Raw genomic sequence first — 16,424 nt, 5'->3', positions numbered from 1 at the left:
GTGCAATCACAGAAAATAATCCTTGTGTCTCTTGTAATGTCCAGAATTGCCACTTACTAAACTACTACTGTACAATGAATATTACAATACACATTATTTTTCTACCACAATTGTCTACATTTCTGAATTGCCCAGAATAGAAAAACTTATTGTGAAGACACTTGTATTGAAAAGTCAGCTCATTTTAATACTTTTCAAATAGTCATCTACTCTGTTCATGAATTATAATGCCTAGAATACATCTGACAATACTGGCTTTGAAAGGAGATATGTCTATATTATTACATATTCATTTTCAAATAGATTTCAAACAGATTTTAAACCATTCATTGAAATTCATTGAAATGATAAATTCACAGTTGGATTTTGATTGACTCTTAATCCAATTTTACTTTTGATAAGTTTTTACCCTTCCCTTCACACCCACCCCCAACCTTTCTCAACCAATGTAGTTTTTGCTCTTCTATTGGCTTTTAAAGCAAAGATGATAGGGTATGGTAAAATTTGAAGGTTTAGATGACTGTGTATAAAACTTGTCAAGAAGAATTCATAAATTAAATTCAAATCTATATAGCAATAGAGTATGGGTGATTTATCCTGTTAATTCCTAGCATGCTGGTGTGTGGCCTAGGAAACTAGGATCTGTGGACACTTGCTGTTGCTTCATAATCTAAAACAAAACCTGAAGGAACTTTTTGGTTAGTGGGCTGCACCTCCATCAATAGAACACAGAGAAGTGAGGTGAGATGGCGGTTTACTCTTCTTCGAGTTTTGTGCTTGTCCCAGCAACATAGACTGAGTCACATCTCTCTGACTAGACTCATGGTGAGGCAAAAAGACATCAAGCCCACTGAACTCTGCCTAGAAATGGAAGAAACTAAATTAAATATGCCAAAGTGTGCCATGTATTTTGTGCTCACCCCATGAGAGGAAGAACATCTATCAGAGACTGACTGTCTCTAAGCATGTCAGATAAGGAAACAGATAAGCGATCCAAGCTGTAAGCTGGTGTTTTAGTCTCAGTCTACAATAGGACAGTTGTCACTGAGGTGCAGATTTGAGAAGAAAAATTTAAAAGTTCCTATAGGTGATTACACAACACTGTTCAGTATTTAAAAAAAGGGAAGGGGAATGAACAATGTCATACATCCTTCACCTTGGGGCCAAAATCAAACACGTGTTTATTGAAGCCCTCTGTGACGCTTTCCCAGTATCCTCGGCTTATCCCAATACTCAGTTTCACCTTTCTAAGCACCTTAGAACCAGCTCCCGCTCTTGTCAAATGCTCTCAGCTTTGCTATCTAACACAACTCTGCTTTCTGTGTATGACCAGGACAGGTGTTTGCTGTCCCAGATGTTTTTAGTTCACAGGCACCTCAGGATACATCCATACAACTTTGGATCATGGATAAACTATATCCATATAACCCAGGAGCTTCTTAAAATGAAGAATGTTGGACTCTACTCCAGATGCATAGAGCTGGAGTATCTAGGAGCCCAGAGTCCCACTTTTTGGGAAATGCTGGAGGGATCTGGAGAGATTTACATAGCAGTGACTTAAAATTCTCATATCACAAATTAATCACATACTACATGCTTTTGTCACATACGCATGCTTTGGTCAGATCCTTTTACTCCACAGGTCCGTATCTTATCTCTTCATAGTACATCATAAGCTCCTTGGGGGCGAGTATTTAATTGTAATGCCTTTTCCTCCATAAAGAAGTGATCAATAAAATCTGATTAACTGATTAGCTCTACAAGTTCACTTCTTTTCTTTGAACAGCATTTCCGTTTCTGTTGTTCTTCTACCTCTTCTGTCTTTCCTGTTATTTTCATGGTTGTCTGGTGCGTCATGTTTTACTCCACAGATTTGTGTTCCAACAGAAGCATTGCAAACCCATGTGTAATTTAAAATGTTCTAATAGCCACTTTTTAAAAATCAGATTACTTTTAATTTTGTGATATTCAGCAACCCCACCCTTTTTTTTCCTATTCTAAATCTTTAGGACCTGGTACTAATTTTACACTTACCTATTCATTATAGTTCAAAAGCAGCCAAATTACAAGAGTGCAGCTACCATATCGGGCAGCATGGCTCTTGTGAAAATTCAAGAATAAATGGCATAAGTGACTATAAGATTAAAACCCTAGATAAAATGCCAAACTAATCATGTATAACTAGCATGTTTTTCTGGTAAGATAGCACATTGAGGTCTCAAAAGGACACACTTTCCCTCACACACACCAGTGCCCTCATGGGTATCTTAAGAACACACACACACCTATCCGCTTCTGGGATGACTCATTCCTTCCTCGCTCTGCGCTGACCAGTTCTATTTATACTCCACACTGTAACAAGACCGACTCACAGCCCGTCGTTAAACATGTGTGGCTTTGGTTTATTCCTGTAAAACAGCACCTGGAGAGGCTCTGGGTACTGCCCACATCAGAGAGAATAGCCTCCATGGCCACAGAGGGTTAGATCTGCCAAAACGTAGTCATAGGAAAGATGTACAAGTGTCACGGTTCCCGCAGACATCCAGGAGCTTTGCAAGAGTTGCCTAAATACATCAACAAAGAAGGCTCCAGAAGGGTCAATAACTGTTCACCACACAGAGGATTTTTTTTCTTTCCGGTTAACACTCAAGTTTCTTGATGTGACTTAACCATCAATTCACTTTCTCCAGTGACAAAAATACTTAGGTATGCCTTGCGTTTTCTTGAAAGCGAGGTTTTTGGAAACTTTTCAGACAGGCATGGAAAGGATGAATGCTCAGTTATTTTAAGCAGAGAGCCTATGACATGTGCATGTTGATCCAGCCTTCGAACCAAGGTATCAGCTGAGCTGGAGCCACCTTTTGGGCTGTTTTCTCTACATGTAAGAATAAATCACTCTGCTCTGCTTTTATGGTTAGATTTCTGTCACTGTGTTTTGTTGGTCTCATTTTTCCCCTTTTTCCTCTCTTTTTCTTCAATATCCCTTAAACATTATGCCTGAACTCTTAGCGAGGGATGAATGCCGTTGGCAACCCTTCACAGAGTGTCCCTGTAAAAACTCAAGAATGATTAATTAGATTGTTGGAGTGCATTTTATTATTTATCACGGTTTATGTGATTATTATCTGTGTGCATTAACCGTGCCCAAGGTTTTAGTCATATAAGCCATGCTGTTTTACTGTGACTAGAATAAAATAAAAACTGCTTTGTATGAATTCTTAAAATACATAGAAAACTCAAGCCCAGAATTATTGTAGTTTCCCTAATCCAGTTACTGTTCTCCGAACTGAAAGGTCTATTAAATTTCAATCTTACGGGTTTTTTTTTCTTTTTTCTGTTGTTCATATGATCAAAAAAGGTGTAGGGCAAAAATTAACTATGAGAATAATAAAAAAAATAGTTAAACCTTGAGATGCAAAGATAGTAAAGTCTGGCTTTGCAAAGTGAATCCTGATTTAAATGGCAAACTGCGAAGCATGTAAAATTTGAGGATAATGGATTAACTATGCCAATATCAAGTATCTCATGTTGATTGGTCTCCTTACTACCAAAAGGTAATGAAGACACTTCCAATGTGACATCTGAGTACCCATCTGATCTTCAGGAAAGAGGTGTTGACTCCAGCTACTAATGCTTTCTTCTTGGCAACATTTCACTCTCCTCTGTGATGTAACCTCCCTTGGTACCCGCTCCTCCCCACCCCACCTCTACCTTTCCCCCAACCCCCAGTGCTGTGATAAACACTGAAAAGTTGGCCTTTTCTACCCTGCAGACCCTTTAAAGCTTCAAAACTCTGGGGACCTTGTAAAACAGGTTTTAAACAACCCTGATTTAGTCACCGTCACAAATCTCTGGGCTCATTCTCCTGGGTGGAGTGACCACTTGGTGTTAAGGAAATCAGATCTCTTCTAGCTGGTGCCTCTTATTGACAGGGAAAGCCTATGACATACCCAAACTATCCTGAGACCCCTGCTTCTGAAATGTGCTGTGACATCAGCACACATGAGCCATGATGAGGAGGGCTTTAAATGCAGCATGTCACTGATGGGGTGAGACATGGAACAGTCTCAAGGAGCCTGTTGTTTATTTTACATTGAGACCATTTCTGTAACGATTTAAGTAAGACCGTTCAGTTGAGATCTTGACTTTGCAGAATCGCACGTGGAGCTTTTGTGACTATTTAGCGATCCATGTTAATTATGGACTGATCAGTTTACCCGTCAGGAACGGGGGTCCAGCGCCAACGTGGCAGTCTGAGTGCGTGCTCGCGGCTTGCTGTGTGTTCTTTCATTCCACTTCTGTGGCAGTCGTGGGACCCTTGTTCACCCTGAGGATGAGGGGCACCCTGGCATTTCGCTGGCCCTTCCTACCAGGTTCAGAACGGGTTTACAAAGGTCCCGGTGCTGCTGCTGCAGACTCTGGTTAGTCATTCTAGGGGTTACAGAAAAGTGAATAAAAAAACAAAAATAAAATGTAGTTGGTCTCACCAATTCCCACAGGAACCGAAATGTTTATTTCTGAAGATAAAATAAACACAGGACGTGGTATCTTTCAGCTCACACTCTGAGCAAAAACCCTGGTAACGTATCTCTGAACAGAGCGAGTTCATTTTCTTATTTGATGACACGGAAAGGTTTTTCATCCCGCCTCATCGTTCTGATACAGAACCTTTCTTTCTTCTTGTTCTACTAATTTATACACGTATTTCTGTAACAGACCCAAGGCTTTTATGCGTTTTTTTTTTTTCCTTTCAGATAAGTCAGCAAATACATAGAATGAGACAGAGCAGTAAAGAACATCAACTTTCTGTCAAAACAGTTCATAAATATTCAGTAGAGTTCTGCAATATGTAGGAAGTTATGAAGATGGCATTAAGATACCAGTAAATCCAAAGAAAACCTATGCTAATCAAGCTATCATATCTTATTATATTTTATTCCCTTATCACTTTATTATCCTTCAATAACACAAATGTGACCCCCCAAAAAACTGCAAATCCTAACCTGCTGGGGTGAGATACAATTTCTACCTTATCCTGGGTCAGGATTTTCTAACCACGATGTCAAGGTCTGTTGGTAGAGCTGCTAGCTTACCCTATGAGACAGCTTCTAAGCCACCTGCCGCCAGCGTATGCTCTCTCGGGGTGACTTGCAGAGTGGGCAGGAGTGGAGAAAGCCAGTGGAGAGGACCACCAGTCATCAGCGCTACAACGCCCTCAAGACATATTTTAAGTGTTTAAGGTAACTCCAAAAGAGTTATGGCACTCCACCTTAAATGATAGGCCTTGAAAACTGTTTCTTATAGAATAAAAAATCAACCCTGCATCATTTCTAAGACGAAAGATTTTTAAAGAAAGAAATACCTGAAGCATGGGCTTAAAACAGTCTGATCGCAATGGGGGGGATTTACTATCACTGATGGTCCCTCACATGTACCAAACTTTCTCAGGCAAAAAGGCCTTGCACTCATGAGGAGCCCTATCAGAACACTGCTATAGCTGAGAAGCACATTGCTCACTCCAGGGGATTAAGCCATGGCTATTGATGTGTTTGCTTGATGCTTAATTTATCTTTGAAAAGATAAATTAGTCCTTTATCTTAGCTATAACAGGGTACATGACCCCATATGGAAAAAATCAACTCAAACCACTGTATGATATATTTACAATTTTCCACAAAACTGCAGTTACAAAATCAACCCTGTCCAGTGTGAAAATTACATGCAAGCTACTAGATCATGAAATACATTTGAGGAAACGCTGTGTAGGTTAGTGTGACTGTGGGCTGTGGTTTACCCTGGAGCATTGAGTACGTATATTTAGGAAGAAAGAGTTTGAACAAAATGAGACCTCAAGTTGGAGAGATGGCTCAGTGGTTAAGGATGGTGACTGCTCTCCCAGAGGATCCTAGTTCAAATCCCAGTACCCACATGGCAGCTCAGAACTGTCTGTAACTCTAAGATCTGTCACAGTCACATGGACATATGGACATACATGCAGGCAAAACACCAATGCATATAAAATAAAGCTAAAATATTTTTTAATGAGATCTCCAGATTTGGTTGTTTGTTGCCGTTATCTATCTGCTACCGCCGATACTCTCAGTTGTTGCTGTTGTTCAGTGATGCACGCTCTTCCTCTTCTGGCATTACTCACCCCACCCATGATGTTACATGCCTGTAATATGAACACTACATAGGCGAAGGCAGGAAGGTTATGAGTTCAGCACCACTCTGAACCAGACAGCTCCTGTCTCAAAACCAACAATAACAAAACAGGGACAGCAAAAAAGCATCTCTCAGTTGGGGGTAAATTTAGACCTACTGATCAAAAGTAGAAACAGTCATGCCTCTTTCTTCTTCTTGAGCTCAGAGAGCCATTCAAAGACTCTCCGTCTGTTTCCTGAGTTAGTCAAACAGAACCACCATACCCGGTAACTGAACTTACTATAAAATAAAGAGGTAATTAAATATGCCTAAAATGACATTTTGAGCCAATCAGAAGATACTGCTAAGGGTAAAGGCTACCATTTTCCTTTGTGACGATCCTAATGAAGGACGAAACTACAACCAACTTGTCATACCAGATGAAATGATTCCAGGTTTCCTCTCTTTGTGATCTGAAAGGACTGTTAATAATTTTAATAGAATGTGTCTTATTTAATGCAGACAATGAGGACATGGAGTGTGAAAGCTGGGAACTAGCCATCTAACTGATACTCTGCCTTAGACTGGAATCAAAATGGGTAGAAGAAGATGAACACTAGACTCTTAAAAAAAATTCTCAAAACCTGACTTTCCCACTTGTATAATTCTATCCTCAGTCAAATTCAGTTAGGCCTATAAAAGGGGACATAGTTGTTAATGTACCTGGCAAGGGTTTACTGGGAACAAAAACATTATGGCGCTATATTGTAACACATTTTACAGATTAATGTACCACAATCATAGTGCCAGCAGGAACACATGGAGAAGAAATTTAAGCTGGATCAAGTTACTCATAGATCAAATGATCTTGTTTTAGATTTAACTCTCTACACTTTTTAGTCAACAAACACCTGTGATAGATGAGCAAGATGAAACAGATAAAGTGGGCGAAAGTTTGAGAAGAATTAGTAACTGGGTGTTTGAAGATATCCCACTGGCATTGGATTGGAGTTTGACTTATTTTTCTTACTCAAAACTAACATGAAGTAATGTCTACTCATCGGGTAACAAACCAAAGTCCCCAGTCTTGATTTCTGTTTTAAAAATAGAAGTTGGTGTCAGTAAACATGAATTTAGTCTGTCCTGCCAGGTCAGTCTTCATAAGAAAAAAAAATAAGGTTTTGGCTTAGAAAGTGGTAGAGTATGGGTTTGCCAGTTGGGCTTAAAGCCTCCTTCTAGCCCTAAGCATCTGGACAAACTTGAATAAAAGCATTTCAACTTCTAAGAACTGTGATTTTGCCAATTAAAGTTGGGGGTCATAATAGGTAATTTTCAAAAAGATTCTTCTATAGTTGGAGTATCAGTCTCAGAAAAGACCATTCATGGAGATAACCTGGAAGCCCTGCACAGATGTAGCCCATAGCAGCTCAGTCTCCAAGTGGGTTCCCTAGTAAGGGGAACAGGGACTGTCTCCAACATGAACTCAGTGGCTGGCTCTTTGATCACCTCCCGCTCAGAGGGAAGCAGCCTTGCCAGGCCACAGAGGAGACAATGCAGACAGTCCTGATGAGACCTAAAAGGCTAGGGTCAGATGGAAGAGGAGGAGGACCTCCCTTATCAGTGGACTGGGGGAGGGGCATGGGAGGAGGAGAGAGAGGGAGGGTTGGATTGGGGGGGGATTAGGGAAGGGGCTACAGCTGGGATACAAAGTGAATAAACTGTAATAAATAAATAAATAAATAAATAAATAAATAAATAAATAAATAAATAAATACTTTTAAAAAGTCTCTTCCAATTGTAACCCATAGTGCCCCGGAGGCGGCTCCCGGAACTGTCAGGTGAATGTAACGTGTGGGGGCTAGAACAGGTAGCACTCTTGGAGACTCGAGGTGTATGTTAAGTTGCCCGCTGTCTGTTGCCATGTCTGGTGTAGAGAGCCAGCCTCCTATGCTTTCCTTAGGTCCAGCTACAAAGCATCCTGAGTCCCAAGAGACTAGAAGGTTGCCTTTCCCCTTCCTGAGAACTACGTGTGCACACAATCAGGCATGAAGGACAGAAGGTGTCAGAGCCCCTTGCTCAGCCCATGGGGCTACGAATGCCACTTGAGAAATGAGAGCTACTGAAACATATTTAACCAAATTCTCTCTCACCCACTAGCCCTTTCCACTATTCAGATTCTTCTTCTTTGAAAGGGGGTGAGTGTAGCAGTTTGGAAGACTCCGTGAGACAAAGCAAAGTATGCAGGCCTAGTAATGCACACCTGTGAATCCTGGCACTTTGGAGGTAGTGGCAGGTAGAAGAGCACCACAGTTTCTAGGCTGACATTATTGGCATCTGGGAGTTCAGGAGAGTCAAAAGCTAGATAGTGAGATCTTGTGCCAGAGGGAAGAGCACATTCTCAGAGTAGAGAGCTAATAATGCTATTATTCTAGTACTTATACTTACATCTCATAAGGCAACTCAACACTCTTGTTGAGCTCCCTGCTGGCTGAAATGATGTCCCAATGTGACTACACAAGCCTAAACTATATTGGAATATCTATTCATTTGCTTTTATCCAACAAACAGTAACAGGAGTAGGCCTTTTATTTACTCTCCATGTGTGTGCATGCATCCGTCAGTCAGTCTGTCTGTCTGTCTGTGCAGTTCCATGCCATGACATACATTAAAGGTCAGACAACAACATGCAGAGATCAGTTCCTGTCTTCCACCCTGTGATTTCTGGGGACCAAACTCCGATTGTCAGGCTTGGCAGGAAGTGCCTCCACCCACTAAGCTACCTTGCCAGCTCAAGAGTAGGACTTTTTTAGAGGGTTTTATTTTTCTCACATGGTGTTCTCCTGCATGGTTTCACTGGATTTTCAAAATAGAGCTCTGGGACAAGTAAGCCATGACTTGTCTTCTCCTTGCTCTAAAGGCCAGAGCCTGCATTATTCCTGAGCACCAGCATTGAGGGAGGCACTGTGAGAGGTACCTATTGTCCCCCATAGCAGCTAGCTGCCAGCTTTGCACCGGAAGACTGGAGACAAGGAGGATGCAGGAACTGTCCAAGGTCACCAGCTGTGGAGGGAAACCGTCTGATCTCAAATTTAGGTCCTAACTCCAAGGCATATACCTGTGCTGTCTGCTGTACCTATAGCCCCGGCCACGGCACATGCATGGAGGCTGTGCTGTGTTAAGTCCTCAGTGCCAACTTCACCATCCATTTTGGGTTTTACTCTTCAGGCTTTCATTTTATTTTTAATTGTATATGTATGTGAGAGGATGGTGCAGAAACCACAAAGTCCACAAGAGAACATCAGATCCCTCTGAAAGTTGCCACACAGAAGAGCTGGGTCTTGAACTCAAGCCCCTCCAAGGGCAGGCGGTGTTCTTGACTGCTAAGCTATCCTCTAGCCCCAATATTGGGTTTTCTCTGTAGAACTCCATGAGGACCCTGAAGGAGAGGATTCTTGCCGCTATGTACAACAGGGCATGCTGTGACTAACATCCCTCCCCATAGCAGGAAACAGCTTCTCCGGAAGGGAAGATCTATTATCTCCAGGGAGAGCAAGTCATAGGGACCTTGGCTACTTCTCTGTAGGGCTGGCTCACATGAATAGCCAATAATCAACACCCTGAAAATAGTTCCCTGGGGTTTTCATCTCATCACAATCTGTGGTGTGTGTGAAGATCCACAGAAATATTACGGGGAAACACTGTAAGAAGAGTAGAGTGCTGTGATTGGTCCCTATGTGCAGGGAGTGACTTCCTCATCTCCTCTAATCCCCAAACAAAATAACCATCAAGAAATATTAAAACACACACTTTATTAGTTTCATTTAATTTCTTAATTGCACAAAGTCAGTTTACCCATTTATTGCTGTGTGAAGTACTTAGAAGCAAGGCGCACATTAGAGGGATTATTTGCATGTAATCTCTCCCTCCCAGAGGGCAGGAGCTGATCACTGTGAATCCCAGTGTGCTCTCTGTCACAGCACCAACTGAAAGAAATAGGGACTGTAAGATGATATAGTCAGTTGCTGAGTAAAGTAGGAGAGTATAATTTAATAGCTGCAGAAAGTACCTCATTTTCGGTAAAAGTTGGGCGAGCCTTCTTTGGGAAGAGCTATTACCCAAACTTGATTTCCCTTCTCTTTTTCTGGTTATGCCTCTGCTAATTGATAGATGTTGAAGATGTGTAGCCTGTTAAGATTTTAATCAAATGGCGTGCGCAAGTAGATGTGATCCTCTTACTGGAGCACTGAGGATAATGACCGTGACAGTCTGTCCCCCTCCTTCCCCTCCTTCCCAGCAGGGGAAATTTGGTAGAGTTTAGAGAGATGCTGCCTATTACACAGGAAAGAGAAATGAGGTGGGGGGGGGGGGTTACATGAATACGCACATCAACAAACTGGAAGCTCTGGGAACTTCCCTGGCACACCACAGGTGGCCTGAGCCCATCACACTGCAAAGGACAGGAAAGCCCATTAGTGACCCAGGGACAGCTTTTTCTTGCTGACATGCCTACCCCTGCTATAGTACCTACAGTGCAAGGACATTCTGTTAGGACCATACAACAGGCCTCAGGAAGAGATGAAAGTCTGAGCATTCTGAGAGTTTAAAGGTAAGGCCAGTCCTTGCCAGCAACAGCTACCCCCACCAGAAGCAGGTGACCCGATCATAGAAGCCATGTCTGACAGCACGGAAATATTCAGGCCTCTCTTCTGATACTTCATATTCATCCTCTGTACTTGAAGGCAGCCTCATTCAAAGACAAAATAAAACAGTTTTTAAAGCCCTCAAGGAGCTTTCTACCACGTATTTTATTAGATTGAAGGCAAAAACAAGCTGATACCAGCAGAAAAAAATGGCTGCTTCAGACCCCAGCTGACCTCTTTTGCATGGAAAATTCTCCATATGATTACAGAGCTAATGAGTGATATTTAATGAAAACATTATGCCTTTGCATATATTTGCAAGTGGCACTTCATACATTTAAATTTACATAGAAATAAAAGGATGTGTATTTTTTTTAAAAAAAATCTCAGAAATCTATGTATTTAAAAGAAATACTCGCCTGCTATCTCTGGCTGTTTCTGTAACTGTTTTTATACAAAGCACAAACTTCTCAGCATGAAAACTGTAGGACTCAGTCAATCATCCAGTTGACACCAAACATACAAGTATTTGATGATGCGTGGATAAAACAGCTGAACGCAAGGCAGGCTTGTCCACATTTCACACAACGTTTTGGCTCTATGCAAACAACACTGTATGGGGGAAAAAACTGGGCTAAACAATTGCTAAATAAGTCTATGTGAAAAAACATTCTTTCTCGTCCAAGAATCCTGAAGCATCTTAAAATGGAGCGAAACTTGCTTCTGGGGCACGTGTTTCCTCCCCTTCTCAGAATCTGTGTCAACTGTGCTACTGCGCTGAACATGGAAAAGACCGTGACATGTGTCTCCGCTTCTCTCCCTCTCCAGGTGGAGCTGACGGGCAGCAGCGTCTTCGACTACGTCCACCCTGGGGACCACGTGGAGATGGCAGAGCAGCTGGGCATGAAGCTCCCACCGGGGCGGGGTCTCCTCTCACAGGGCACCACCGAGGATGCGGCCAGTTCAGCATCTTCCTCCTCTCAATCAGAGACCCCTGAGCCAGGTGGGAATTGCAAAGCCAATGTGTTTGCAATTGGTGGTTGGTGGGCAGGGCCAGCGCGGAATGTGCGCTCGAGGTGCCCGTGTGGAGAGACGAGAAATAGGGCTCAGGGTATTCACAATTCCATGCAGGTTTCTGCCCCCTGCAGTAATTAAATAAGGAGGAGGTTTGAAAATAAGGAGACGTTTTAATAAGTGTAATCCAGAGATCTCATTTCAGTTGAACAATACAACTAGAAGGTATGAACTCCTCCAGTTTCTCTTTCAAATTACTAGGAGATCTGCTGGTTTGAAACACTCTCTCCCCTTTATTCTCACACATTTATTTATTATTCAGCAAAAACCTTCCCTCTGGCAGAGGCATCTTGAATATTACCTTGTAGAGAATTAAAATATTAGGGATTTACAGAAATGTTATTTTTTTTCCTTTTTTTCTTTCTTTCTTTTTTTTTTTTTTTTTAAGCATCAGAAGGTACTTGAAAGATGTGAACAGATAAATTAAGGCTACAAAGAAAACAGAACTGGCTACATTTTAAACCGCCTTTCCACCCTCAGTATTTAATTAGATCAATTGTATAGAGGAATGAACAGAGGTGACATTCCTCATTGGGATTCCTTCCAGGACTCTTATAGACTTTGCATTCAGAATGTTCCCATTTTCATTGTGTTGTACTGATGATAATTTAAGTATTAGGGGAAAATCCATTTATAAATTAAACAAAATGACTTGATATCCATCAGTCCCCTAGTTCATCAAGCTGTTCAAACACGGGGAAGATTGGCTGGTCGGCCCGGGTCTTCCGAGAGCGCTGGTAATTAGATCTGCGAAGGATTTATTCTTTGCTGATTGGGGCTTTAAATTAATTGAAGTTCCACATTTGTGGTTTTGTCCTTTTTGTACTTTTTTAAAGGAGATATTTCATATTCTTGTGTGGTGGAGTGCTTGGCCAAGCAGCAGTGGTTTAAATGTTAATTTTTCTCATGAGAAGTTTAAGATTTTTAATGAATCAAAGCCTGATTTCAAGTGCAAAGTTTTATTTGCTTACTTGAGAAGTTATTTTGCACTTTTCAAAGATGCCTGCATTTAAAAATACTTGATCTGTAGTTTTAAATCAGAATTTGCAACACAAAGGCATTATATTAGAGAGGAAAATGAAAAACCCTGCCTTAAGATTAATATTAAAATAACTACTATTTCAGGAAAATATTTTTTCTGCCTAGAACTAATCACAGTGTGTGTATTCACAGGGAAAAAAATATTGCCTCTCTTGGAAATGTTTTAACTCCATATAGAACCAAATCCATGTTTTCCCATGGAAGTTAAGGGAACCCCAGGATGTCCATTACTCATAGTGTTGGTGGCTGTCCTCACCAACATGAGAAAAGAAAGCATTTAAGACCATTCTTTACCCTTTAAAATGAAAATAACTTTCTGGGGGAAGTCAGATATCCTTTATACCATAGCTCACTGGCTTTACTGAATGGGTATGTCAGCTAGATAATTGACACTGTTTTTTCATTGTTAGAGCATTCCTAGCTGTGTGTACATGAGAAGCAGCATATGAGAAGGGCTTTCTGCTCACTTGTTCTAAAAATGGCTAAGGGAGCCTTGATTCCTCATGACTGGGTGTAAAGGAATTTAAATTGAAAAGCTGTTGTTTAACGGAAGATCTTGGGGAAATGGATTCTGTTTCTGTGAGTCACAAAGTTGACTTCATGGTCCTGTCAGTCCTTTAATAAAGTAGTGACAGCGTCAACACCAACAGGTGTCCTTTTTACCCCTGGGAAGTGATTCTGGTATGAAGCCAGTGCGCTGGCAAAGCTGTCCACCTCTGCTGCAGAGCGTTTGCTGAGGAAAGTTAGACCTGGTTTGAAAGTTAGTCCTAGGTCTCCTTTACTGCAGCTTTACCCTCTCTTAAACAGTGTTTCAGATCACACTAGCCTTCCTGTGTAGATACTCAACTAAGCCATATGCGTACAGCACACCCTCCTTTCTTTCCGCTTCCAGGCTAGACTGCAGCCTCACAACCACTGCCCATGCACCAGTATCCTCCTTAGAACCCCGTCAGCCACAGCTCCCTACCCTGACTAGGCCGAGTTTGTTGTCGACCTTCTTCCAATATATATATAAGCCTATGAGAACTGAACACAGCTCTGTAGGTGTCTGATGATTATTTCAGAGAACTGTCACCTTTTCAGTTTAGAGAATGAGAGTTTGTTAATGCAACCTAAGGTTAAAATAGCTCTCAACTGGTTCTGCTAGGGCACACAACAAATCCAGATAAATATTCTAAAAAAAAAAAAAGTTTTTTTTTTATAAATTCGATGCCCTCTATAGAGCTCTAATATGCCTGGAACAGCTCTTGGCCCCCTAGCAGAGCTCTGTTCTCACTTCTTATTCGCTCTAGACAACTGGAGAACACAGCTGGCCTTATGAAAGGGATTCACTCCTGCACTCATATCCATGCTTTCCCTTCAGACCTACTCTATCATTCATATCAACATCTGATTGAAAAGTATTGACTTGTCCTTCCTGTGGCCATTCTCACTAGCATGCATGAAACTCTGCTTTTCCCACCACCTAAGAACTAGTGCCCATCAGCTCTGCCCGTGTAAGAGAGGGCTCTCTTCCAAGATGGTGAGTGTGACTCCCACCATTAGGGAATGCCAATCTCTCTTAGCCCTGCATGTCTACAGTATTTGGTTGTCTTCCAGTTGGGCTTGAAAATGCAATTAGATCGCCTGCTCAAATACTGAATGGCACCATAGGGTGCTACCTGGAATGAAATACCTTCACTAACGCATGTGATTACTTCAAGGGAATTACCTTAACAGGGCCCATCAGGCCCTACATTCCAAAGCTGCTTATGTTTCTAAAAAGCTGACATTTTCAACAAGATTTCCTAATTCTTAATAACATGATGGAACATTTTTGAAAACACTTGTCCATTGCCCAGTAATCTTCCAAACTCTGACAAAACACAGATTCCTTTCTAGGTAGTAGCGAAATTTGTTTGGAAAAAGAATATCAATAGTTGGTTATTATGGAAATGAAAGGACTGGTGAGTAAGGAATTTTTCAGATGCCCTGATGCGTGCAGTGCAGCATTACTAAATGACTAAAATCTAAGTAACACTTGGCATTATAATAAAAGGAAGTAAGTGACTAAAGCTATTTCAAGGCAGCGACACTGCCATGATAGGAATTTTGTCTCTCTAAGCTGCCAACTCTCTGATTGTCTTGTCTAGAATCAGTCTCAAGATAATGGGGTGAGGCGGGGGGAGGGGGAAGCAGCAATCTATTGACTTGACAGCAAACCCAAATTAATATTTTATATGTGTGCACATTAATAGATAGTTTAGTAAATATATTATTTCCTTTAGAGAAAATCTAAGTCAAGCATTAGAAAAAGAAATGGTACTCTGGTCTTAAAAGCTCTGCTATTCCAGAGTGTCTTTGGGGGGAGGTGGGGAATATCCCAAAAGAGACTGCTCTTCACCACCCAGCAGGCCGTCATTTCTTTTCTCCCTTGAGCTCTGACAGCAGGAGAGCCCAGGCCCTGTATACACCCCTTGTGGATGGGTCCTGTGCTTTTTCATTGCTCTTATCAGCTTGGGATTATGAACCCTATCTTCTTTTCATAAATCTCAATGTTGTGCCTTCCAAATGCTTAGTAAACAGAGAAGCAGCTTCTCCTATAAACCCTGGAGGAACTCTAAAAATTTCCTGTTTTAAAGACAGAATAATTTTCCTTGGGTTGTATCATAAAATGGTATTTTTTACTCATTCTTCCTTGTTAATATAACAGCTTTTATACTTGTAAAATTAATTTATAGTCATTATGAAAACGTCAGAATATGCAGAAGAGAAAGTGGAAAAGACCAACCGATACTGACTGTGCTATTTAGAAATAACCATTATTCATGCTAATGCACCACACAGCCTTCTAGATTTCCTCTCTCTTTCTCTAGGCATGTGTGTAAATGGGAGGCTCGGAAGAGCATGTTTCTTGGGTTTTGTTTTGTATATTTTCCTAAATAAGACCCTGACAGTCATCCTTTGGTGACCTGCTTTTTCATACAACCTCACAAGCATCTCTCTGTGTCATACTTCTCTCCTCAAAATGAAATTTCCTCTGTCTCCAGCAGTTTGCCTCCTATGAGATAGCAATCAGCGCCTGCCGTAGGACTTCTGTCAGGAGCGATAGACGCAGGCCCTGCTTGGAAAGAACTCAGCGAGGACAAGAGGTTCTTGTAGCTTATTGGATGGGGTGAGTTTGTAGGAGGAGAAATCAATACTACACTAGGATTTAGACAATTTAGCAAAATATATGAGACAGTGTTTGGGGTGAAGAATGACCGTAGCAGCATGGTTAACCACGGGTTGTCTAAAGCATAGGCTATCATGTTTTGTCTCACGTTTCAGGCAGAATCTAGTCTATTTCGTGGGCTGAGATAACTGTTGGCATAAGCTCCTTGCCTACAATGCCTGTTCTAGGTCCCAAAAGCTGCCGTAAGGGATGGAGCAGGAGAGCATTTCTGGAAATGGAAATCAACATTATTGCTGACGTGTGTCTGTTTCAGTGAGCAGTAACTTGATCAAGTCTTCCATCTATAGAAAAGGGACTCAAGTCCTGATATC

At 41.4% G+C, this 16,424-nt stretch overlaps 1 protein-coding gene across 5 annotated transcripts in view; it reads left to right on the top strand.

Moving 5' to 3' along the window:
- The window catches only part of Npas3 (neuronal PAS domain protein 3), an 847,307-nt gene that overhangs the window by 708,686 nt on the left and 122,197 nt on the right, over nucleotides 1-16,424 (top strand). For all 5 annotated transcript variants that reach the window (XM_055608600.1, XM_055608601.1, XM_055608599.1 and 2 more), the window contains one exon: nucleotides 11,613-11,787. In XM_055608600.1, the coding sequence (XP_055464575.1) occupies nucleotides 11,613-11,787 (175 nt within the window). The remainder of the gene's footprint in view (nucleotides 1-11,612; nucleotides 11,788-16,424) is intronic.

The sequence above is a fragment of the Psammomys obesus genome, unplaced genomic scaffold (assembly GCF_907164565.1).
Source record: "Psammomys obesus unplaced genomic scaffold, mPsaObe1.curated_primary_1811, whole genome shotgun sequence".
NCBI lineage: Eukaryota > Metazoa > Chordata > Mammalia > Rodentia > Muridae > Psammomys > Psammomys obesus.
Note: the sequence above shows the minus strand (reverse complement) of the source record. Positions and strands in the feature narration are given on the sequence as shown.